Below are 26,233 nucleotides of genomic sequence, written 5' to 3' on the forward strand. Positions count from 1 at the left end.
TTTTTACCTCTGTGATTACCTTGTATCTAAGCCTCTGCAAACTGCCCCTTATTTCAGTTAATTTGACACTTGCATTTTAGCCAATCAGTGCTTACTCCTATGTAACTACACGGGCGTGAGCACAATGTTATCTATGTAGCACACATGAACTAGCACTGTCTAGCTTTTAAAAAAACTGTCAAAATGTTCTGAGATAAGAGGCAGTCTTGAAGGGCTTAGAGATTAGCATATGAGCCTCTTGAGGTTTAGCTTTCAACAAAAGATACCAAGAGAGCAAATTAAATTTGATGATAAAATTAAATTGGAAAGTTGTTTAAAATTGCATGCCCTATCTGAATCATAAAAGTTTAAATTTGACTATACTGTCCCTTTAATAAACGTGTAGCAGGTGTGTGACATTCTTCCTTAAATGCCACTTTTCGCTGATGTTTTTATGTCACATGCTGTTTTGAGAGCAGATTTTCATTAGAACAGTTTTTACCTGCAGTCAATTCTATGGAATAAGCAATTAAAATAGAAATAATTAACCCTTACATCAGTCTCTTATGATTTTTTTAATATGATTTTTAAATATGATTGAAAGTTCTTTTATATTCACGTATATTACTTAGAATGTAGATGATCACTTCTCCTTAAAGGAACAGTAAACAACTTGGGAATGTTTCGTTGTGTAATAAAACAATTTTGCAACATACTTTCATTATTTATTTTGATCCCTTTTTATGTAATTTATTTCTGAAAATAGTGGAAAAACACCCTGATGACTTTTTAAGATTAACCCTGCTACACATCTTTCACTAATTGGCTTTAACAGATACCAATAGCAAACAAATTCACTTTATACTAACTTAAAGGGACATAAAACCCAACATTTTTCTTACATGATTCAGATAGAACATACAATTTAAAACAAATTAATATACTTCTATGATCAATTTGTTTTCGTTTTTGTGTTATCCTTTGTTGAAAAGCAGGAAACGTAAGTTCAGGAGTGTGCACGAGTCTGCAGTACTATATGGCAGCAGTTTTGCAACAATGTTATACAGTACATTAGCAAGAGCACTAGATGGCAGCACTATTCCCTGTCATGTAGTGCTTCAGGCATGTGCACTCTACCTATCTAGATATCTCTTCAACAAAGAATAACATGAGAATGAAGCAAATTTGATAATAGAAGTGAGTTGGAAACTTTTTTTTATATTCTATTCTCTATCTGAATCATAAAAGAAAAATGTTAGGTTTCATGTCCCTTTAATAACTGTGACTAGTCTGCAAACCCAACCCTAGATTGATTCCTACAAATAAGGCCAGAGGTGGGTGGAATTTGGCTATTGAAAACAATTTGCAGAAAACAGGATGTTAATTTGTTTTAAATTGTTTGGACTTGGCTGATATTTTATTATACAGCAACACAACAGAAATGTCTTGTAATTACAAGGTGTTTACTGTCCTTTTAAATCTTTAAATAGGGAAATGGACGATCCATTTGATGCCCATATACCTATGTAAGTAGTTGACTACGTTTATACAACATATGGATTCTTATCTTACAGACATTGTATGCATCTCTTCCGGCCCTTTTGGACAGCAACCCTTTTACGGACCCCTCAAGTCTTTCAGATGTGGGCGACTTAAGCAACATGCCTGAGGGTACCCGTGGCACTCTCGCCATCTATCAGGCGACTCTGGATTTAACTCGCGATTGTGAATTGCACCCAGATCTTGTGTCTCAGACATTTGGCTATCTCTTCTTTTTCTCTAATGCCTCCCTCTTCAATACACTAATGGAAAAGGGTAAGTTACATCTAATGAATCACTGATCTAATGAGAACTTATGGATTTAGCAGGAAACAAGTACCTGTCTATATAGGCAAACAGCCCAGTAAAGCTTTAAGTGGACTCTAAATGACTGATGGATTTAGCAGGAAACAAGTACCTGTCTATATAGGCAAACAGCCCAGTAAAGCTTTAAGTGGACTCTAAATGACTGATGGATTTAGCAGGAAACAAGTACCTGTCTATATAGGCAAACAGCCCAGTAAAGCTTTAAGTGGACTCTAAATGACTGATGGATTTAGCAGGAAACAAGTACCTGTCTATATAGGCAAACAGCCCAGTAAAGCTTTAAGTGGACTGTAAATGACTGAATGATTTAGCAGGAAACAAGTACCTGTCTATATAGGCAAACAGCCCAGTAAAGCTTTAAGTGGACTCTAAATGACTGATGGATTTAGTCCATAAATCTAGTCCTAATAAGGATTTAGTTATTGTCAAAACAGAACACAAAATAACATTGGGACTACATTTTTTGAGCATTTTTTCTGTATCACTGCAATGCTAAAGATGTCTGATGTTGGGGACTAATTTAAAGGGACAGTCTACACCAGAATTTTTTATTATTTTAAAAGATAGATAATCCCTTTATTACCCATTTCCCAGTTTTGCATAACCAACACAGTTATATTAATATACTTTTAACCTCTGTGATTATCTTGTATCTAAGCCTCTGCAAACTGCCCCTTTTTTCAGTTCTTTTGACAGACTTGCAGTCTAGCCAATCAGTGCCTGCTCCCAGATAACTTCACGTGCACGAGCACGAGTGTTATCTATATGAAATACGTGAACTAACACCCTCTAGTGGTGAAAAACTGTTAAAATGCAATCTGAAAGAGGTGGGCTTCAAGGTCTAAGAAATTAGCATATGAACCTCCTAGGTTAAGCTTTCAACTAAGAATACCAAGAGAACAAAGCAAAATTGGTGATAAAAGTAAATTGGAAAATTGTTTAAAATTACATGCTCTATCTGAATCATGAAAGTTTATTTTGGCCTAGACTGTCCCTTTAATCCATAACCCTTGACTTTTTTATTGCAAAATATTAAATGGGTTGACTTTTTAATTGCAAAACAAGGGGTTATAATTGTTTTGTTATTTAAGACTACTCAAAATTAGTTTAATGCAGAGGGTTTACGAGCTGTGTGGTGGAGAAAGCCATTTGCAAACTTCATATCAAAACATTTCTAAAAGGGCTAGATATCAAGTGGCGCACTAATTATAATCAGTCATTAGCCAGATATCTGGTTAATTTTATAAATGTACCCCAAATGCCCCCCAAATACAGTGGTGTGCATTTTATAAAAAAATAAAAATTATAACATTTTTATTTTTTAATAACATATCTGCACCAGGCAGCTTTTGGGGACTAAAGTTGGCAGGTGTGGGGTGTTTGAAAAAAAGAAAGAAAACAAAAACGGCACTGAAAAGTGCCTTTCTATTGCGATCTATGGTTACTGTGTTCCCAGTAAAAATATATGTATATTCTTTTTTATATATATATATATATATATATATATATATATACACACTGTATATATACATACATACATACATACACATGTGTGTGTCTGTTAATATTTATATATATATATATATATATATACACACACATATTAGCACATAAATATATATGTATATAATCATATACATATATATTTACATTTTGCTGTCATTGCTGCGCTACTTACCCCTTCGATGCGTCCATGGAAGCGCGTTCTCGTGAGTGCAATGCTTCCCAGCAATGCAAACGTGAGCTCACTTTTGCATTGCTTTCAACTTGTAATACCAGCGCACATTAGGGTGTGCTGGTATTATTCAGTGGGGCACAAATATCGCTTTCACGAAAGTGATATTTAGCGCTCCACTTGTAATCTGGCCCTAATTACTTTTAGTTTACCATGCTTAAAGGGACAGTCTAGTCAAAATTAAACTTTCATGATTCCGATAGGTCATGCAATTTTAAACAACGTTCCAATTTACTTTTATCATCAAATTTGCTTTGTTCTTTTGGTATTCTTTGTTGAAAGCCAAACCTAGGTAGGCTCATAAGCTAATTTCTAAGCCCTTAAAGGCAACCTCTTATCTAAATACATTTGGACAGTTTTTCAAAGCTAGACAGCGCTAGTTCATATGGGCCTTATAGATAACATTGTTCTCACACTCTTGCAGTTGCTTTGGAGTCGGCACTGATTGGCTAAAATGTAAGTTTGTCAAAAGAACTGAAATAAGGGGGCAGTCTGCAGAGGCTTAGATACAAGGTAATCACAGAGATAAAGAGTATATTTATCTTTTTAAACAATAAAAATTCTGGAATAGAATGTCCCTTTAAATCACTCCTTGACATCATGGCTTGTACTATGATTACAAGTACATATAATGTAGGCTTTTAATATTAAAAGGGATGTGACAAGTAATATTGTCAAACATTTTATAAAGGTATTTGACTAAAGTAAAAACGAATATCACTTGCTTGATCTATTCATGATACGTATTAAGATTACATATATTTCCTGGGTGATTAAAAACATTCAGGTGTTTCATTTAGATAAGATGTATTTACCTAGGATCCCATTTAAAGGGATTTCAATGTTTTCTTTCATTATTCAGATAGAGCATGCGATTTTAAACAAATTTATTTTTATTATCAATTATTCCTGATTCTCTTGGTATCTTTTGTTGAAAAGCAGGGACATAAGCTTAGAAGCCGGCCCATTTCTGGAACACTATATGGCAGCAGTTTTGCAAGAATGTTTTCCATTTGGTGGAGTATAGTGCTTCAGATGCTTACCTAGGTATCTCTTCAACACTGAATTTTTTGAAAACGAAACAAATTTGATATTAAAACTAAATGGGAAACTTTTTTTAAAAAAATGGTATGTTCCAAAAAAAGGACCATTAAAGGGACATGAAACCCACATTTTTTCTTTTACGTTTTAGAAGAGCATGTAATTTTAAACAACTTTCTAATTTACTTCTATTATGTAATTTGCTTCATTCTCTTGATATCCTTTGCTGAAAAGCATATCTAGATAGGCTCAGTAGCTGCTGATTGATGGCTGTACATAGATGCCTCGTGTGATTGGCTCACCCATGTTCATTGCTATTCCTTCAACAAAGGATATCTAAAGAATGAAGCAAATTAGATAATAGAAGTAATTTGGAATTTTGTTTAAAATTGTATTGTCTACCTAAATCATAAAATAACTTTTTTGGTTTTAGTGTCCTGTTTTTAAGCCTGATAATTGTCCTCAGCAACTCCTTAAGGAATATACATGTTCAACCATAATACTGCAAATCGAAAGCAAATTCTAAGCGACTCCTACCTTATGTTCACTATTGTTGTTCTCCCACTAGGCCTGACTGCAACACTGACTTAGCAGCCAGGCTGTTACTAAGGATGGTAAAAGCAACATTTGTTTCTATCGTAATGTTTTAAAAGTTAAATTGACCTATTTTTAATATAACATTTTTTTCATGATTCAGATACAGGGGCCGATATATGAAGCTCCGTATGGAGCTTGATGCCCCTTGTTTCCGCTGCTCTATAACTTGTCCGCCTGCTCTGTTACGCGGTTTTGGTATCACATATACGGCGTTGCATATAAATGTGGTGCGTATATTTCACCCGACGGCCGCTATTTTTACTCCCTTAAGCTAACATAGAACCGCGGCGCAAATCGTTAACACATATTTAGCGCTAGGATTACGCACCGAAAATGGAAACATTTTACTTCATTTTCACCTCGCCACACTGAGTATGTGAGCACCGTAACTTCCTAAAAATAGTAACTAACACCTAAAGCATGTTCAATATCTATTTACCTCCTGAAAATAACTAATACCTAACGCATGCGCAATATCTATCTACCTGTCAACTGCAATCCCCCACTGTAATAAACCTAATAAATGTATTAACCCCTAATCCGCAATTAACCCACATCGCAAAAAACCTAATAAATGTATTAACCCCTAATCCACCATTAACCCACATCACAATAAGCCTAATAAAAGTATTAACCTCTAATCTGCCATTAACCCACAATGCAATAAACTTAATAAAACTATTAACCCCTAATCCGCCATACCCACACAACGATCCTAATAAATCTATAAACCCCTAATCCGCCAAACCTCCACAATGCAAATAACTAAATTACTAAAACCCCTAACCTAATAAATAAAAAAAATAAAAAATTAAATGAATCTACAATTACCAAAATAAAAGTCTAACATTACAGAAAATATTAAACAAAATCATCCAAAATAAAACAATTAAACCTAATCCCTATGAAAATTAAAAAGCCCCCCAAAATTAAAACACCCCCTAATCTAATCCTTAAAAGGGACTTTTGTAGGGAATTTCCCTAAGTTAAACAGCTCTTTTACCTTAAAAAATCCTAAATCCCCCTCTAACAGTAAAACCCACCAACCAACAAACCCCCCAAAATAAAAAACCTAACACTAAAAAAATCCTAAACTACCCATTGCCCCTAAAGGGGCATTTGTATGGGCATTCAGCTCTTTTAAGAGTGCCCAATAAATCCCTAATCTAAAAAAAAAAAAACTCTAACCCCAAATAGGAACAAACAGAGAAAGTTCTGTTAGCCCAGTAAAATGTAGAAACCGTAAAGCCTCACAGCCTTATATACCTCAGTCCCAAATACTTTAGGGTTAAACAGCACAAAGATTTTTCAAATCAGTCACTCACTGTACTGCTGGTGGCAAACTTGTCCCAAACGCTGGTTACCTGCTACTCACAGCTAATGATCTTGTTGCGGCGAAGTCCATGTTCCTTCTTTAGGCTAATAGCCCAAGATGCTTCTTGCTGCGGTGCCTGCCACTTGTGACCTACGGAGAGCCCTATAGAAAACTTCAATGATCGGATGCCTCAACAAACAAACAAAATCCAGACCAGCTCCTTCCAAGATTAAAAAAAGGGGATATCTTTATTAAGAAAATTAAAAATGCAAAATACATAGACTACTAACAAGTAAGCAATCAACTGCTATCTTAAAAAAACTGGCAAAAAAGATACGACCTGAGGCTGTATGACGTCACTGATGCGTTTCGGGTTTCCCCATAATCATAGTTACTCATACCATGTCTCCCTCTTGCTTTTAAACCTAATGAACAGATGTAAGCCTCATTCTGATCAATACTGCCATTTTCTTGTAAAGAACATAAACAGTGTATATACATAGCCATAAACAACCATATGGCCAAATTAACCATTCACCATATACATTTTATATACATATAGAGTCAGTCACAAACTGCAATTATTCTATATTGGCTATTGCCTACTAAATAGCACAAAACCTTAGTAGTCCTTATTTTATATTAAATTACATTAGATTAGATTAAGATGACTAGGTCTTGATTAGGTGCTGACAAGGAAAACGGAAAGCAGGCACTACTCCAAAGCCCATAAATGTTTAAAATACAAAAAATCCTTTATTGAGGCATATGTAAATATAGCAAACAGACATGGCAGGATAGGTAAATAGACAGACTGACGCGTTTCACGCCCCCTAGCGGTGCTTACTCATAGACTACAATCTAAGGAACTGTGACTTGGATATCGATTCAACCAAATGCTCTGAATGCTGAGATGTGCTGTGTAATATTGTGTTTCCTGCTGTAGGTTTTCTAAATGTTTTGGTAACAATGACATTATCTATGGCTTGGAGAGTAAGATCCATATAGTTGGCCTGCTCTCCACTGCATTCACCAGTGAACTTTAAGCCCATTTCATTGTTGTTACAAAATGTCAAAAGATCAGCAAACAAAATGTCATTAACCATTTTCTTAACTATGAGGAGAAGGTCATCTATATACCGCGCAAAGAGTTCAATATCATCATACCAAGGATTCACAGACGTATAAATATAAAGTTGTTCCCACCATGTCACAAAAATGTTAGCAAAGGAGGGTGCAAAATCAAAGTCAATAAGGGTAGAATCTTATATTATTGTCAATAGGTTATCGTATGTCTTTTATATCATGTATTGAGTTACACTGTGTCTTTATAGGTACCTTTATGTTTTTAACCATTTGTGCCTGTTTAATTAGGCCATGACATAGTTAATGCTCTGTAAATGGCCTATAAATAGACAAGGTTGAAACATAGACTGTAGTCTATTAGTAGGGGGCGCGAAACGCATCAGCCTGTCTATTTACCTATCCTGCTATGCCTGTTTGCTATTTTTACATATGCCTCAATAAAGGATTTTTGGGATTTTAAACATTTTTGGGCTTTGGAGTAGTGCCTGCTTTCTGTTTTCCTTGTCACTACTTTTGCGGCTCTATCCACCGCTTTGGCTATGGCACTCCGAGTGATGAAAGCATTTATGGCTTACTCCCTGAGGGGATTGACTTCCGGGGTGTGTGGATACACGCAGAGCGCTGCAGCAGCTCCTCTTCCACTTGATTAGGTGCTCCCTCAATGTACACAATATTTCCATCTTAATGGGAGGAGAGTCCTCTGCTTCATTCATTACTTGTGGGAATTAAGAACCTAGCCACCAGGAGGAGGCAAAGACACCCCAGCCAAAGGCTTAAATACATCCCCCACTCCCCTCATCCCCCAGTCATTCTTTGCCTTTCTTTGGTAGTCTTTTATGGAGGGTAGTACTCTTCGAAATAGGACTGGAGTTTTAAGTAGCCCTGTCAGCCTCTCAGTGAGACCATGGGTGAATGTTAGAGTCCAGAGATGCAGGGAGAGTCTTTCTGCGAACCCATCCTGACTCAGTTTAACAGCTCCATTAGCAATCAGTGTTGACGAGTTTCGCTGCCTGCTTTTCTTCTCTCAAGTCCATGTCAGGAGTGATGCTACTAACCTGTCACACTTGAATGGCTGTGTTCCTGTTCCACGGCGTTGATTCTGGTAAGATCGTTTCATTTATATATTTGATAATGCATGAAGACAGGGTCACAGTGTGGTTTCTTTTATCTTTATAGAATCTAGGGTAATACCATCGGAAGGGTGCTTTTTAACAGGGGGGAGTTTATTATGCATAATATTGTTTATTGTGTTTTTACTGCATTTGTGTGAGATGAGGCTCTGTCAGTGTGGAACACAGTTCATAGCAAGCCTTTTTGGTGCGTTTTTCTCTTGAGTGCAGGGGCGGTCCTGCATGGCACTACATGTGACCAGGTGTGGCCTCTGCAACTTCCTCTTTCTTGACCTGTGTTCAGAGGAGACGAAGGCGGTTTCTTGTAGACCGGGTCATAGGAAGGGTTGAGTGCCCCGGCCATTGGGATATAAAGGTGCCATTTATTTTTTGACCAAGTCCCCAATAAAGGTGCAAGCTATGGAGGACTCTGATATGTTAGAGGATACTCCCTCTTTATCTGATAGATTATCCACTGAGGAGGACAACTCCAACTTATTGGTGGATGTCGCCTCTGGGTCGGAATCAGCTACATCTAGGCCTCCGTCCATGGAGGAGCCTGATTTTAAATTTAAGATGGAGCGTTTGTGCTTTCTGCTGAAAGAGGTGCTTGCTACGTTGGAGGTTCTGGAACTGAAACTACCAGAGGAACCTTTGATCCCTAAACTGGATAGGGTTTATGAGGACAGGATAGTGCCCCAGGTCTTCCTGGTTCCAGTCAAAATGGCTAACATTATTAAGAATGAATGGGAGAAACTTGGTTCGCCTTTTCCCCCCTCTTTTTCTTTTAAAAAGCTTTTCCCCGTCCCATACGTGCAGCTTGAACTGTAAGGAACCATCCCTAAGGTGGATGGTGCTATTTCCACGCTCGCTAAGAGAATGACTATTCCTCTAGAGGATTATTATTATACTTTATTTATGAAGTGCCATCATATTCCGCAGCGCTGTCCATGGATACAGTTCATTTAAATAAAACAATAATATAAAACTTCTAAGAGACAGGACAACATTTACAAACACATACAGGAGGAATTGAGGGCCCTATTCCCGTGGGAACTTACAATCTAGAAGGGTAGGAGGTTGAGAAACAGGAGGTGAGGACTGCAAGATTGAGAAAGATTTTAATGCAGAGTTAGATGAGGGAAATGTTGTTAGGTAAGAGAAATATTATTGAGTTGGGTGGTAGGCTTCTCTGAACAGAAAAGTCTTCAGAGAGCATTTAAAGGAAGAAAGATTAGGGCAAAGCCTGACAGCACGAGGGAGAGTAGAGGATAGCTCCTCTTTCAAGGAACCCATGGATAAAAAGATGGAGTCCATGTTGCGGAAGATGTTCCAAGTTACGGGATTCATTTTTCAACCGGTGGCTGGTGCAGCTACCTACTGGTGTGACGCTCTATCAGCAATGGTCAAGGTGGAGACTCCTCTCTATGAGATTTTAGAATGAATCAAGGCTCATTTGTTCATTTGTGATGCTAACATGCAGATTAATCGCCTGAATGCTAAGACATCAGGGCTCTGTGGCTTAAGTCGTGGTCTGCTGATATGACTTCCAAGTCTCGTTTGCTTTCCCTCCCATTCAAGGGGAAAGTTTTGTTTGGTCCGGGCCTGGATTCTATCAGGATAAGAAGACTAAGCCTAAGGGATCTACTTTTCGTCCCTTTCCTGCGGACAAGTCTCACCGGCGGCAGCCTGCCGCAAAGTCGGAGCATTCCAAGGAATCTTGGAAGCCAGCTAACTCTTGGAACAAGAACAAGCAGAACAAGAAGCCCACCGAATCATAGTTGGCATGAATGGGCAGCCCCTGGTATGTCCTCAGACCATGTAGGGGGCAGACTATCTCTGTTTGTGGAGGCTTGGAGAGGAGACGTTATACACCATTGGATTCTGGAGGTCGTTTCCTAGGGCTACAGGATAGGTTTCAAGTCTTATCCGCCCAGAGGCAGATTCCTCCTGTCAAACATTTCTTCAAGACCAGAAAAGAGAGACACCTACCTGGGGTGTGTGAGGGATCTTTAATCTCTCAAAGTAATCATCCCAGTCCCTCCGGCAGAAAGAGGCCTGGGGTATTAATCAAATCTTTTTGTGGCCCCAAAGAAGGAGGGTACGTTTCATCCAATTCTGGACCTAAAGACCCTAAACAAATTTTTTTCAGTTCCGTCGTTCAAGATGGAGACGATCAGATCGATTTTGCCCCTGGTTCAAAAGGGGCAATTCATGACGACTATAGACCTGAAGGATGCTTACCTTCACGTTCCAATCCACAAGGATCACTTCAGGTTTCTAAGATTCGCCTTCATGAACCAGCACTTCCAGTTTGTGGCCCTTCCGTTTGGTCTGGCGACTGCCCCAAGAGTCTTCACAAAGGTTCTGGGAGCTCTTCTCGCAGTAGCGAGAGCCAGAAGAATTGCGGTGGCACCTTATCTGGATGATATCCTGATTCAGGCTCCATCCTACAGTCTTGCGGAGGATCACTTGAGAGCTCTTCTCCTCCTTCGGTCAAACGGGTGGAAGATAAATGAAGGAAAGAGTTCATTGGTCCCCAGCAACAGGGTGGAATTCCTGGGTACGATAATAGATTCTTCAGCCATGAAGATATTTTTGACAGATCAGAGACATTGCAAGCTTGTGTCCAACTGTCTAGCTCTTCAGACATCCTCCAGGACATCTGTGGCCAGGTGTATGGAGGTGATCGGGTTCATGGTATCCAGCATAGATGTCATTCCATTTGCCAGGTTCCATCTCAGACCTCTTCAGCTGTGCATGTTGAGACAATGGAACAGCGATAATTCAGATCTGTCCCAACAGATATCTCTAAACAGACTGGTGAGGGAGTCCCTATCTTGGTGGACCCGACCGGGGCAGTTGTCTCAGGGGACATCCTTTTTAAGACCATCCTGGGAGATTGCAAGTCTATCAGGATGGGGATCTGTTTGGGGTGCCAGAAAGGCACAGGGCAGATGGAATTGAGAAGAATCAAGTCTATTGATAAATATTTTGGAACTTCGAGCGATATTCAATGCTCTGAGGGCTTGGCCCCCTCTGGGGTTGTCCTGGTTTATCAGATTCCAATCGGACAACATTACCTCGGTGGCTTACATAAACCATCAAGGGGGGACGAGAAGTTACCTAGCCATGAGGATTCTGGAGTGGGCACAATTGTTCGCTATCAGTGATCCACATTATGGGTGTAGACAACTAGGAAGTGGATTTTCTGAGCAGACAGACGTTTCATCCAGGAAAATGGTCCCTCATCCCAAGATGTTTGCGGAGATCTGCACCAGATGGGGGAAGCCGGAGATAAATCTCATGGCATCCAGACTCAATTGCAAGCTACCCAGATATGGGTCGCGATCCAGGGATCCCCAGGCAGAGCTGATAGATGCCTTGGCGGTACCCTGGAACTTCAACCTGATTTAAATATTTCCACAGTTACCTCTTCTAGCTCAGGTAGTGGCCCGCATCAAGCAGGAGCATGCTTCAGCTATTCTAATCGCTCCGTTGTGGCCGCGGAGGATGTGGTCACTTGTTGCATCTACCACAAGGTTTGAAGGACCTACTTGTCCTGGTGTGAGGAACGAGGATATCACTGGCATAAGGTCAGAGTAAAAAGAAATCCAAAAGGAGTAGCAGCAAAAAAATAAGTGTTTATTGGGCACAACACAACATTAACAGCAACGTTTCGGTATTGCTACCTTATTCATGCTAAACATCATACTGAAATGATTCTATTTATACCTAAACACCACTAGGTGGCGCTGCATATGCAACTTCCTATTAACCCTTTATATCTAAATAATTAAAAACAATTCTACAGTGTATTCATTATAATCTAGTTACAATCGTAATAACACATATAATACAATGTATTCATAGAATCATATTACAATCTCAATTACAGACTGATAAGCAAATAAATAGAAAATTAGCTTATAGAAAAACAGACATATCAAGATCTTTATTTAACCCATTAGGTTCCATGGTGCCTAATTTCCAAATCGGTATTGCTACCTTATTCATGCTAAACATCATACTGAAATGATTCTATTTATACCTAAACACCACTAGGTGGCGCTGCATATGCAACTTCCTATTAACCCTTTATATCTAAATAATTAAAAACAATTCTACAGTGTATTCATTATAATCTAGTTACAATCGTAATAACACATATAATACAATGTATTCATAGAATCATATTACAATCTCAATTACAGACTGATAAGCAAATAAATAGAAAATTAGCTTATAGAAAAACAGACATATCAAGATCTTTATTTAACCCATTAGGTTCCATGGTGCCTAATTTCCAAATCCAAAAACTTTCTCTCTGTTTAAGGAAGAGTTCTCTATTCCCTAACCTTCTTGGCATTTCTATTTTCTCAATAATTTGAAAACGCAATTGCCCAATTGAATGGCCCTTTTCCACAAAATGCTGTGCTCCAGGACGGTCTGGATAACGGTCTTGCCGCAAGTTCCCTAAGGGGACAGATTTCAGCTTTATCCATACTGTTGCATAGGAAGCTTGCGGACCTTCCTGACATTCAGTCCTTTGTTCAGGCTCTGGTTAGGATCAGACCTGTCTTCAGGAATCCAGCTCCTCCTTGGAACTTAAACTTGGTTCTTAAGGTTTTGCAGAGGGCTCCGTTAGAGCCTATGCATGCTCTTGACATTAAGGTTCTTTCATGGAAAGTCCTGCTACTACTGGGTTTTGCATCAGCACGCAGAGTCTCAGAGCTGGCGGCCTTGCAATGTGAGCCACCCTACTTGGTCGTAACATCAATCAGGAAATAGTGGTTCCTTCTTTGTGTCCTAACCCCCCTTCTTCAAAGGAGAGGTTACTTCATAATTTGGACGTGGTTCGGGCGTTGACGTTTTATCTTCAGGCCACAAAAGAATTTAGGCTTCGTCCGTATTTGTTGTGTATTCAGGGAAGTTTGGGGCAAAGGGCCTCTGCCACTCCTCTATCATTTTGGTTGAGAAGTATGATCCGTCTGGCATATGAGACACTAGACAGTGGGACACAAGCTTCCTCAGAGGATTACGGCTCACTCGACTAGAGCTGTGGCCTCTTCTTGGGCCTTTAAGAATGAGGCCTCTATGGAGCAGATTTATAAGGCGGCAACTTGGTCTTCCTTACATACTTTTGCAAAGTTTTATAAATTTGACGTTTTTGCTTCAGCAGAAGTAGCTTTTGGGAGAAAGGTTCTGCAGGTTTTGGTGCTTTCAGTATAGGGTCCACCTCCTTTTACCCTTCCGTTTTTTTCATTGTGTTCTCTAGAGTATTTGTTACCACAAGTAATGAATGAAGCAGTGAACTCTCCTCCCATTTAGATGGAAAACATAAATTATGATTACCTGATAATTTCATTTCGATGGGAGGAGAGTCCACAGCACACGCCCATTTCTCCATTGGGAAAGACCAAAATGTAATTGTATTCTTCTGGCACCATTTACACCCTGATATTTCTCCTTCTGTTCTTTGTTCCCATGGCAGAATGACTGGGCGGATGAGTGGAATGGGGGAGGTATTTAAGCCTTTGGTTGGAATGTCTTTGCCTCCTCCTAGTGGCCAGGTTCTTAATTCCCACAAGTAATGAATGAAGCAGTGGACTCTCCTCCCATCAATGGAAATGAAATTATCAGGTAAGCATAATTTATGTTTTGACTTTACATCCTATTTATTTTTAGATATGCGTATATCTTCTCCTAGTGAATTGATTACGTTATATCTTTAATAACAACAGTACAGTTAAAGAGCATCACCCTGCATATACATTCATTTTATTACATTTACATGTGTATATGGTGTGTTTACTATTGTGTGCACAAATCATTATTGAAATCCTGAAAACAGTTGGCCTTATCATTACTGTCTGAGTGATATAACCTATAAACAAAGATCCTAACCTCCTATTAGAACTATGGATAACTTTTAATGACATTACAGTTACTCCCAGTGATTTATGAGATCAAATACAGAATTAAATCCTCTGTGTATACGTGTCTGCAACTTAAAAATCCAGAATGCCTCCCTGCAATAGAGGATTTTCGTTTTATCTCCACCTCTTTTAGGGGTAAATACTCTCTCAATCGCCTGCCATTTGAATGCGTTTACATTTTTGTCATGTTTTTTAATGAAACGGGTAGCCAGTGCTGAACATCCTCTACCATTATCTATATTGGTTAGGTGCTCCCTAATTCTTGACCTCACCTCTCTAGTGGTGAGGCCCACATACTGCATCTTACAGCAAACACAGGAGACTAAGTATACCACATAGCTCATAGAGCAGTTCACACATTGTAAAGTGGCATATTCATTGGCTAGTAACCTGAATAAAGTCACAGGCTTTGCACCTGGTACTTCCACATCTAAAATTTCCATTATGTGTTAGCCAAAAACTCATAGCCCCTCCAGTAATCTGCGGTAGCTGTGTAGGAGAAAAAATATTACCTAGCGTTACTTCTCGTCTGTAGGAGAACCTACATTCTTGCTTTACATATTTTTTGAGTTTGTCATAAACCAGCAAAATTGGAAGGTGCTTCCTTACAATATCACACACTTTTGAATATTGGTTGCAGTAGCCGGTGATAAGTGGTTTTACGCTGTTCATTACTGCCTTCTTTCTGCTTATCCATCAACAGGCTATTTCTTGAACAAACATCTACTTGCATTCTAGCCTTTTTTATTACTTTATTAAAGTATCCCCTTTCTCTTAGTTGTTGTGTGTCTCACATTCTTGTTTGTATACATCTGCATTACTGCAGTTTCTTTTAACCTTAGGAATTGCTCTTTGCAATTGCAATAGGTACATGGGTTGAATGATTGCTAGTCACATGTAATAATGTGTTTTTTGAGATTGGTTTCCTATACAGTTGACTTTCAATTTTGCTATTTACTCCCATGAGGGATACATTTAGATAATCTATCTTCCTCTCATCATAATCCATTGTAAATTTCAACCCTACAGTATTGCTTTTTAAATACTCCACAAATACTCCCTAGTACCTGTCCATTTAAAGATCAGGTCATCTATAATTTTTTTATAGACCTTAATGCATGACCTGTAGGGATTTTTACCTGCAAAGATGTGTACGGCCTCCCACCAACCTTAAAACAGGTTGGCGTAGGATGGGGAAAACTTTGCACCCATCGCCGTTCCACATCTTTGGAGATAAAATTGTCCTTTAAAGGATAAAAAACTATGTTCAAGTAGATAGCGTATTATATATAATACAAATTCTTTCTGATTGTAGGAGAGATTTGTAGCTGTACTTAAAAAAGCTTTCAATGGCTGTAATACCAAACTCATGAGGTATGGTGGAATACAAGGAGACCACATCCACTGTAAGCCATCCATAGTGTGGTTTCCATCTAATATCTTGGATCACCCTTAAAAGATGTTTCGTATCTCTTAGGTAACTTCCCAGATGACATACTAGTGGTTGGGTCACTGAGTCTAACCATTCTTAGAGGGGTTCTAACAGCAAACCAATCCCTGACATTATCTGTCTCCCCTTTATACTGTCCAAAGATTTATGTACTTTGGGTAATTGGTGGAAGAGGGGGATCTTAGGATGCTTTACATACACATACTCTGCTGTCTTCAAATCCATATATCCCCTTTCGACCCCCTCATCCACCATTGACCTCACTTGTTGTTGGTATACCTTAGTAGGATTACTCTTCAGTTTTAGATAGGTATTGGTATCTTCTAGTTGGTTCAATGCTTCTATGACATAATTCTCCCTCTTAAGCACTACTGTGCTTCCTCCTTTGTCTGAGTTTTTGAAAACCAGATCTACTCTCTCTTTAAGGGTTGTAGTAACTGCCTTTAGATCTCTACATGAACGTCTCTGTGATGACATACCATTACTCAGCTCTGTTAGTTGTCTTTTTACAGTCTTATGGAATAATTCTAAAACTGTACCTCTACTTTGAATAGGATAAAATGACGACTTTGCCGAGAAAGTGTGGGTAATTTTATTTTACATAATATCTTGCTTTATTGAATTATCAATGTAATTCACCTTCGCCTCTAAAAGACCCTCCATATCCCTTAGGCAACACAAATCATCAAGATAAAGTTCCCTTCTTTCAGGATATTTAACAGATTCACTGTCTTGCGTGCTGCTTGTGGGTATAGGAGTGTCCACTAGAGTGATATCCTCATCATAATGTTGTTTCATGGTTAGATTCCTCACAAACCTATAAAGGTCTATGAGGGTATCAAACAACCTGAAATTATTCTCAGGTACAAAACCCAAGCCCAAATTAAGTACTTTATATTTCTCCAGAATTAATTCTTCACCTGAAACGTTAATAACATTACCCACCAGATGAATCTTTTTACCTAGGGGAGTAACAATGTATTCTGATGTAATGGATACTTCTGGGTTCTTAAAAGATATCTGCTTCTCCCTATTGGCTCTCTCTGCTCTCTTCTTATAACCCCCCCCCCACCCCCCCTTCATTTTGTTCCCTTTCCAGGTGAAAAACCGGCAGCATGGAACTATATTCCTTTTCTGTTACAATTTCATTGGTTCTATTTTCTGCACTTTTATCATATATATGCTGGCTGGGTTTACGTAATCTTTCTTGCCTCTACTTTTGGGGAGCACTTGAGTAATTTGCCCCCTAATATTTTTCTTTATCCCCCCTAGTGGTTGCTAGTTCTGTGTTGTTTCTTTGCTGACCTCTACCTCCCCTTGATCTCAAAATTGAGCCCCTATTTGGCTTCTCCTTTGGAGCAGGTAGAACACTTTCATTACTAGAATTCTCAACACAGTCCTCTACGTCGTAGTTCGACTCAAAATCATCTTCCAGGGACTCTGCTTCTGTGTCACGTTTTTGTATTTGTGTTGATATTAATCCTTCCATCACTTGGCCCTGGTTGGGGTGTGTTATCCTCTTGTGTGCCTGTTCTTCTCCTTCCTCTTCCTCTATTTCTTCTCCCTCTAAACCTATTATCATTTCTGAACTGGAATGCTCGCTCCTTCCTATTCCAGACAAAGACTTGGCCTTTTTTATACTCCTCTGAGTCCCTGATGTATTTGCTGTGTTTTACTTTTTAAATTATGGTCATTGCCCTTAAAAGGGCATTCAGCTCTTTTACTGCCCTTAAAAGGGCATTCAGCTCTTTTAAGAGTGCCCAATAAATCCCTAATCTAAAAAAAAACAACAACCAAAAAAAAGAAATCCTAACTCTAACCCCCAAATATGTACTCACCGTTACTGAAGTCCAGCGGAGAAAGTCCTGTTCCAGGCGGTGAAGTCTTATTCCAAGCGGCCAACATCTTCTTCCAAGCGGGGACGACTTTCTTCTTCATCCAGGACCAAGCCTGCGTGAAGCGGAGATGAGCGCAGAGCAGGACCTATGACCGCGGAGCCATGGAGCATGGAGGATCTTCTTCATACGATCGCCGCCTTACACTGAATAGTGAATTCAATATGGCGTCCCTTGCATTCCTATTTGTTGATTTGATTCTTCAAATTCAAATCAGCCAATAGGATGAAAGCTACTGAAATCCTATTGGCTGTTCAAATCTCTGCGCCGGCTTGGTCCTGAATGAAGAAGGAGGTGGTCTCCGCTTGGATGAAGATGTCGGCCACTTGAAAGAAGACTTCACCGCCTGGACTTCAGGAACGGTGAATACCTATTTGGGGGCTTAGAGTTAGGATTTTTTTATTTTTTGGTTGTTTTTTTTAGATTAGGTATTTATTGGGCACTCTTAAAAGAGCTGAATGTCCTTTTAAGGGCAATGCCCATACAAATAGTTTAGTATTTTTTAGTGTTAGTTTTTTTTTTATTTGGGGGGGTTTGTTGGGTGGTGGGTTTTACTGTTAAGGGGGGACTTAGTATTTTTTAAGATGAAAGAGCTTTTTAATTTAGGGCAATTTAGCATTAGATTAGGGGGTGTTTTTATTTGAGGGGGGGCATTTTTATTTTCATAGGGATTAGGTTTAATTTTTTTATTTTGGATAATTTTGTTTATTATTTTCTGTAATGTTAGACTTTTTTATTTTTGTTAATTTTAGATTAATTTAATTTCAGTTTTTTTTATTTTTAAGTAATGTTAGCTTTTTTATTTTAATTGTAACTTAGTATTTTTTAATTTAGGTAATTGGGGTTAATTTAGGGGGTGTTAGGTTAGGGGGCTTAGTAATTTAATTAGTTATTTGCATTGTGGGGGTTGGCGGATTAGGGGTTAATAGATTTATTAGGCTTATTGCGTTGTGGGTTAATGGCAGATTAGAGGTTAAAAGTTTTAATAGGTACTTTGCGATGTGGGTTAATGGTGGATTCGGGGTTAATACATTCATGAAGTAGTTTGCGAAGTTGGGGTTGATACTTTTACTAGGAAGATCGCAATGTGGGTGAATGGCGGATTAGGGGTTAATAGATTAATTAGGCATATTGCGTTGTGGAGGTTGTCGGATTAGGGGTTAATACGTTTTTTATTAGTTGTTATGTGGGGGGATTGTGGATATAGGGTTTTTTACGTGTCAGGTTTATTTTTGGGAGGCGGGTTAGACTTCTACGGGAGATTTGATATTTTATTTTATTTTCTTAGGCGTCGGCAGTTTCTAAAGTGCTGTAAGTCACTGGTGACTCCAGAAATTTGTATTTACACTCATTTCTGGACATCGCTAGTTTATCCGATTTACGGTACTTTATGAACTGCCGGCGCCGTATATGTGATACCCTGATGTGCGAGGTGAAATTACAGGCTGTCCTGTGGCTAAAAGTTGAGGGTGTATATTTGCATAATGTGTTTGTGATAGTCAATAATACAACTTGAGGACATAGAGGCATAGGAAGCCCTTTACATTTAGTAGACACATAGGGGACTTTAAAAATACTGGACATACTGGACATTTAAAGGGATATGGAAGCAACATTTTTCTTTCATGATTCCCATAGAGCATATCATTTTAAACATATTTCCAATTTACCACTATTATCTAATTTGCTTTGTTCTCTTGCTATCCTTTATTAAATAGAATACATAGGTACACTCAGGAGCAGCAATGCACTACTGGGCGCTAGCTGCTGATTGGTGAATGCACATATGTCTCTTGTCATTGTCTCACCTGATGTGTTCAGCTAGTTGCTAGTTTCATCAAAGGATACCATAAGAACAAAGCATAATTTATAATAGAAGTAGAATGGAAATCTGGATCATCAAAGAAAAATGTTATGTTTCACGTCCCTTTAAGTGTCCAGTATTTTTGTATACATTTTACAGGACAGCATGCTTCAATACTGGACTGTCCTGTTGAATACTGGCCACCTGGCAACTATACCTCTATAATTGGAAAGCCAAATACTTTAATATCACATGGAACTTTACTAGGTTACAATGTTAATTGAGCTATAGAACAAAATGAGACATCTCTGTACTTAGTCCCACCTCCCACAAGCCCTCTGTACAGGTGAAAGCGCTCATTCTGCAAACAGAACACTAAGCGAGTACCATGGGAGGCACATGTGACCTAAAATGAGCATAGAAAGTACCTTTTCTTCCCTAAGTATAAACGGCACATTTGCTCCCTCATCTTTACTGTTGGAGGAGGGGTTGTTCCTTCACCGGTATCCCTGGGCTGCCAGTTCCTCCCATTGTCCTGGCAGGTTATCTGCAGGAAGTGGTGTGCTTCCCCTTAGCCTTGCTCTCAGGACTGCTGGGAGCATTTTTTTCCTCTACAGCAGGAAGCAGAAGGTCGCCTGTGCTGAAAAGAGAGAATGACGTCCTTCTCTTTTTCCATAACACCACTAACATACTTAACCCCTAGTTTGTTCATGAAACATACTCTATTTTACACTGTGTTTCACTGAAATAGATGATCAATTTACACATATAATCCTCCCAAATGTATTACTTTGGCTAAATACTGAATTATTTAAAAACAAACAAATGAGGTGAATAATCAAACGCTCATTTGGAAGAGAGATTGTTGTGACACAATTATCATAAGAAATTATTGCTAGATCCCAGCCCCAACAGTAATCAGGTCCAACTAGGAATTTTTAATACTGAGGCCCCGATATTCAAAATATTGACAGAACATTGAGAAGCTGCCTTGTCGGCCTCGCAGTCCGATGGTCTGTCGAGATATTCAAAGAAAATGGGCGTGTCCGAGCAATGCCAGCGAGTGGTGATGTCTCTCCAATAGAAGTTAATGGGAGCGTGATGTTACAACCTACATAGCTGACATCGCCGCTCGTCAGCATATTGCGACCGGGGAGGGGGCCTATTTGAAGTGGCCTACACGGCGCAGACAGTGCGCTCACTGAAACTAAAAATAGTTGGTTTAGGCACACTCCTAATATTGCCCTACGTTTTATTACACCTACACTAACTACCTCAGGCTATATATCGCCAATGTGGGCAGCGATGCTGGGTGTTATCTATATCCAGCATCGCTGACCAATGGCATGCATAGTAAATGCCTCTCGTGATGCTGTTATGTTGGGAGCTTGGAATATTTTGACAGATTCGCTCGATGATCCCTTGTAATATTTCGCCGCCTCGCAGCATTTTCGATCATTGGGACCTTAGTAATAAATTGCATTAGAATAATGGTACAGATAAAATCCAAAAACTAATAACTAATTGTACAGTGCATTTTATTTATTTAGATTTGTGTTTTCGTTATCATTACTGATATTGGCGCAAGTTGGTTGCTGATCTCAGAGTGTTTACTGGGTGCTGATTGGTAGATAAGAGCTGCACATAAAGCCTGCCTGCATGCACACTAAAGCCTCAAGTAACCTTTTTATGTCCTGTCAAGGAACAAGTGAAACAATTAAAAAGAAACTCTAACTAATATTTATGAGATTTTTATATAAAATGTTTAGTGATGCATATTAAAACAAACTTTGCATGATATATTAATTATTTATTTTAACTTTGCAAATTGTGGCTTTTTCAATTCTCAGAAATAAAAAACCACAATGCAGATGTATAAAGGCTAACCCTGCTACATATATTTCCATATTTAGCAATAATAGATAAAAGACAACAAAACAATGCACTTTATACTAAATATATAACTGAGGCTAGCCTTCTTAGTTGCAGACTCAAACCCAGGTTGGCTCTTCCAAATGAGCAAGTGGTGGGTGGAGTTTGGCTCTTGAAAAACAATTGCAGAAAGTAAGATGTTAATTTGTTTTACAATGTTTAATGCTTGAATGATATTTGATTCTATAGTAAGACAACAGAAATGTCCTTTAATTACAAGGTGTTTACAGCCCCCTTAATAAAATACACACACTCACATATATATATATATATATATATATATATATATATATATATATATATATATTCTGCACCATTAATGTTTTATACATATATATATATACTGTATGTATACAGTATATATATATATATATATAATGTAGAGAAAATAACTCATTGTGTAGTTGATTTACAAATCTAGACAAGTCAGAAGACTTGCTTTTACCACAGAAAACCTCTGAATACATTGTTTTCAATGCAGCAAAGGATTCTGGGTAAGCTATGCAAATTTGGTTCACAATGACTCACTTTTTTTTACTTCAGTCGGCTTTAACACAGACTTCCCTTTATGCCATAGCATTGCTGTGTACACATCTTTTAAACTTAGCGCAGGTTAGTACAGTATATGCGCCCCTCTGGCGAGCTAAATTCCCCTGGCGGAATTCCGCATTGCACTTGCACATGAGCGCTATTTTGCGCTTGCGTCCAATACCGCCCCCTGCTCGCACACAGCCAATCACGCACGGCAGGAGCTGTCAATCTTCCCAGTTGGGTAGGGAAGCAGTTGTCTGATGAAAGCCTGCCGAAGAGGTTGATAAATTGACCCCTCAATATATTTTAAAAGTATAGCAATGAGCTTATTCCCCACTGCCTCTAGTCAAGGGTGCCGCCATGTTGAAATCTATCTTTCGCTACATCCCAGTGCTGACCTGTTTGCACATGTGCAGTAACTCTCCTTCACATACCTGCAGTGTAACCTGGAATTCAAAATGGCAGCACCCATGATTAGGGGGAGGTGCTTGAGTTGTATTTAATATTTAGTGTTATGTTACCTTGAAATGTATATATCCATTCATTATTAAAGGTTAATAAATCTGTACAATCAAATGACAAAATATGGTATATCTATATTGTAGAACTCTATATAAATGCATTGTTTGTTCATCCTGCTCTATTGTGCTATACTATGAAACATCAATTGAATATAGATGTAAAAACTTCCTCACCTTTATGAGCTGCCTTCTATTTCACAGGTAACGGTGAACCCTTCTATCAGTGGTCAAAAGCTGTTCAGATCCGCACAAACCTTGATCTGGTTTTGGATTGGCTGCAAGGAATAGGTCTCGGTGACATTGCATCTGAGTTCTTCAGAAAGTTATCTACCACTGTAAACCTGCTATGCATCCCTAAAACCAGTCTTTTGAAGGTAGTGTTACCTTTCATTGTCACCTTTGGCTGCAAGCATTATGTTGTTAATGGGACATTTTAATCCAAAAGAAAATGCTCTAATTTGTTTGATCATTTTATTTTAGTACTATTATCCCTTGCTAAGTATGTGTTTAGCACATAGATAAGGTTCTGCTTGGTGGGCCAATCAGGAGTGGCATAGCCATTAAATCACCATATTCTCCCCAGACGCTGCAATGGGCTGTGTCTCCTAGTCGGACTTTAGCTATGTATTTAACCCACTTATAGGTGTTAAACACATACCAATCAAGTGACAATAGTGCTAATATAAAACTCTCTAATGAATTTGATTGGTTGCATGAGAACATGGCTTGTTGATTACCTTGGTAGGATCAGTCTAGAGCAGGGGTGGGCAATTATCGGCCCTCCAGATGTTATGGACTACATCTCCCGTAATGTTCTTTCAGCCATAATGCTGGCAAAGCATCATGGGAGATGCAGTCCATAACATCTGGAAGGCTAATAGTTACCCACCCCTGACCTAGAGTGATTTTAATCCACCACCTCTTTTGATGTAGAGGTTAAATTGCGTTCTTAAAGGGACATGAAACCCAAAAATGTTCTTTCATGATTCAAATAGAACACATAATTTTAAACAACTTTCCAATTTACTTCTATTATTTAATTTACTTCAATTTCTTGGTGTCTTTTGTGGGAAACCATATCTAGATAGGCTTGGGAGGTGAGATCTAGCTGCTGATTAGTGGCTGCACATATATGCCTCTTGTTATTGGCTTACCAATATGTTCCGCTAACTCCTAGTTGTGTATTCAATTAAGGATACCAAGATAATTAAGAAAAAATGTTAATAGAAGTAAATTGGAAAGTTGTTTAGAATTGTATGCTCTATATGAATCATGAATGGAAAAATGTGGGTTTCATGTCCCTTTTAATAGCGGTTGCAGGCTTACATGAGCAAAGTCATTTGCTTTTTCAAAAGTGTTTGAGACTGAACACTGGTTTAGGAGATGCTTTTTACGGGGTTGCATACACCCCTCCATTTTTATATTATGAAGATCCCTGCTAGGTGTATGTTTCAGGGCATTTGCTTTAAAGGGACAGTCTACTCCAGAATTGTTATTGTTTAAAAAGATAGATAATCCCTTTGTTAACCATTCCTCAGTTTTGGAGACTGCCCCCATATTTCAGTTCTTTTGACAGACTTGCATTGTAGCCAATCAGTGCTGACTCATAAATAACTACACGGGAGTGAGCACAATGTTATCTATATGAACACATGAACTAGCACTGTCTAGTTGTGAAAAACTGTCAAAATGTACTGAGATAAGAGGCGGTCTTCAAGGGCTCAGAATTGATAATTTGAGCCTAACTAGGTTTAGCTTTCAACAACGAATACCAAGAAAACAAAGCAAATTAGATGATAAAAGAAAAAATGGAAAGTTGTTTTAAATTGCATGCCCTATCTGAATCATGAAAGTTTAATTTTGACTTGACTGTCTGGATGTTGAATGTTTTCAGTCATTCATAGTTACAAACACATGTTAAACTTTAAATTTGATATTTAATTTTAAGAACATTTAAATATGATATTGAAATTTGATATTCTAATGTTGCAAATCCTAGTGTTGCTTATATACTCAACAATTCAATCTTTAATTTCAATATCTTGCATGTTTTTTTCTTTAAGTGAAGGTCAAGTCTGACTTAGTCGCTCACTCCGTTCTGCAGTTAATTATAAATAACCTTAATGTTCATTCAAGAATTATGCTAAAAGTTGTCAGAAAATTTTATATTTCACCTTTTAATTCTCCCCCGTTGTACTTTTATTGTCCGCCCGCCATCTTGGCAATATTGATTGACATATTTTTACGCTGTAATCTCCAATCCCTGTTACCCCTCCGGGGCATTCAGACCCATTTTCCCCATGTCATTAGTCACTTATGCATATGCATGAAAGACCCTCTAGCGTCATCAACCTCATGCTCGTGCATGAGACGCACATGCGTATCCGGCTTCAGCCCCAGCACATTCATTCTGCTCAGTTTATGTATGTCAATATGCTCATATCCCTAGTAATAATAACACCCAGCAACATGTTAGATTTTATCCGAATCATTCCGATCCTCAAGATCTGATTCAGCCCCTTATTCTGATTATGTCCCCAAGCTCTGATTCAACGATATAAAATGTTTGTATATTTTATTGTTATTATAGTAATATATGCTTGATAAAGGATAGTCAGTTTATATATAAACCCTTTTTTACTTACGGTAAAAATTGTTGGGCAGCAGGTAAAATAGAAAGCGATTTGAGTCTTCACAAAGGTATAGCGAGTGACACAATCGCATAGCAATCAATGAATGAATGAATGTTTTCATTCATTGAATACTATGTATCACTGGTATGGACCGTAAACATTTTACGCTAGTGCATTTTCCTTAAGGTATTGTGCACAAGCTTTTGAGTGACGTAGTGAGCGTGTGGGACCGCTCGCTACGTCACTAGTGCTGAATAAGGAAGTGGTGGAGGGGAGGAGTCACAGTGTAAAACGGAGGTATAATATATTTATATTTTATACAAAAAATAAAAACATTGTTGAAAAAAAAAGTTAGCGACTTGAATGCAGATATATTAATCTTTAAATTGCTGCAGTCTATTTGCATAAAAATGACCTTTACTTTAAATCAAATTGCTATCAAACATTCAGTAGTACAATGTAAATATTAATTTATCATTTGAATGACAAAAAAAATATTTTGGGCATGTAGCTTCATAAGAAATGTTATGCATATTATTAAATGTCATATTTTATTGACCATAAATAATATTTTTCAATTAATACAGTATGCATTGAATGATGAGTCTAAAGCGTAATTTGTTCAATACTAACAAAGGATTTGGTTCATGAGGGTATACTTTCTTGTTCCACTGGGTTGTGGGAAACAAAGAGCTGGCAGAGTGGAAATTAACTATGTGTTTAACTATTTTGTGGGTGTTAAAGACACGAAAACACGTTTGGCTGTGGGCTTTGAACGCACAGATACAATTGTGATAACT

The 26,233-nt window shown here is 38.3% G+C and overlaps 1 protein-coding gene across 3 annotated transcripts in view; it reads left to right on the forward strand.

Moving 5' to 3' along the window:
* Positions 1 to 26,233, forward strand: part of RASIP1 (Ras interacting protein 1) — a 189,639-nt gene that overhangs the window by 118,645 nt on the left and 44,761 nt on the right. For all 3 annotated transcript variants that reach the window (XM_053690637.1, XM_053690638.1, XM_053690639.1), the window contains exons 9-10: positions 1,554 to 1,794; positions 23,002 to 23,174. In XM_053690637.1, the coding sequence (XP_053546612.1) occupies positions 1,554 to 1,794; positions 23,002 to 23,174 (414 nt within the window). The remainder of the gene's footprint in view (positions 1 to 1,553; positions 1,795 to 23,001; positions 23,175 to 26,233) is intronic.

The sequence above is a fragment of the Bombina bombina genome, chromosome 8 (genome assembly GCF_027579735.1).
Source record: "Bombina bombina isolate aBomBom1 chromosome 8, aBomBom1.pri, whole genome shotgun sequence".
Lineage (NCBI taxonomy): Eukaryota > Metazoa > Chordata > Amphibia > Anura > Bombinatoridae > Bombina > Bombina bombina.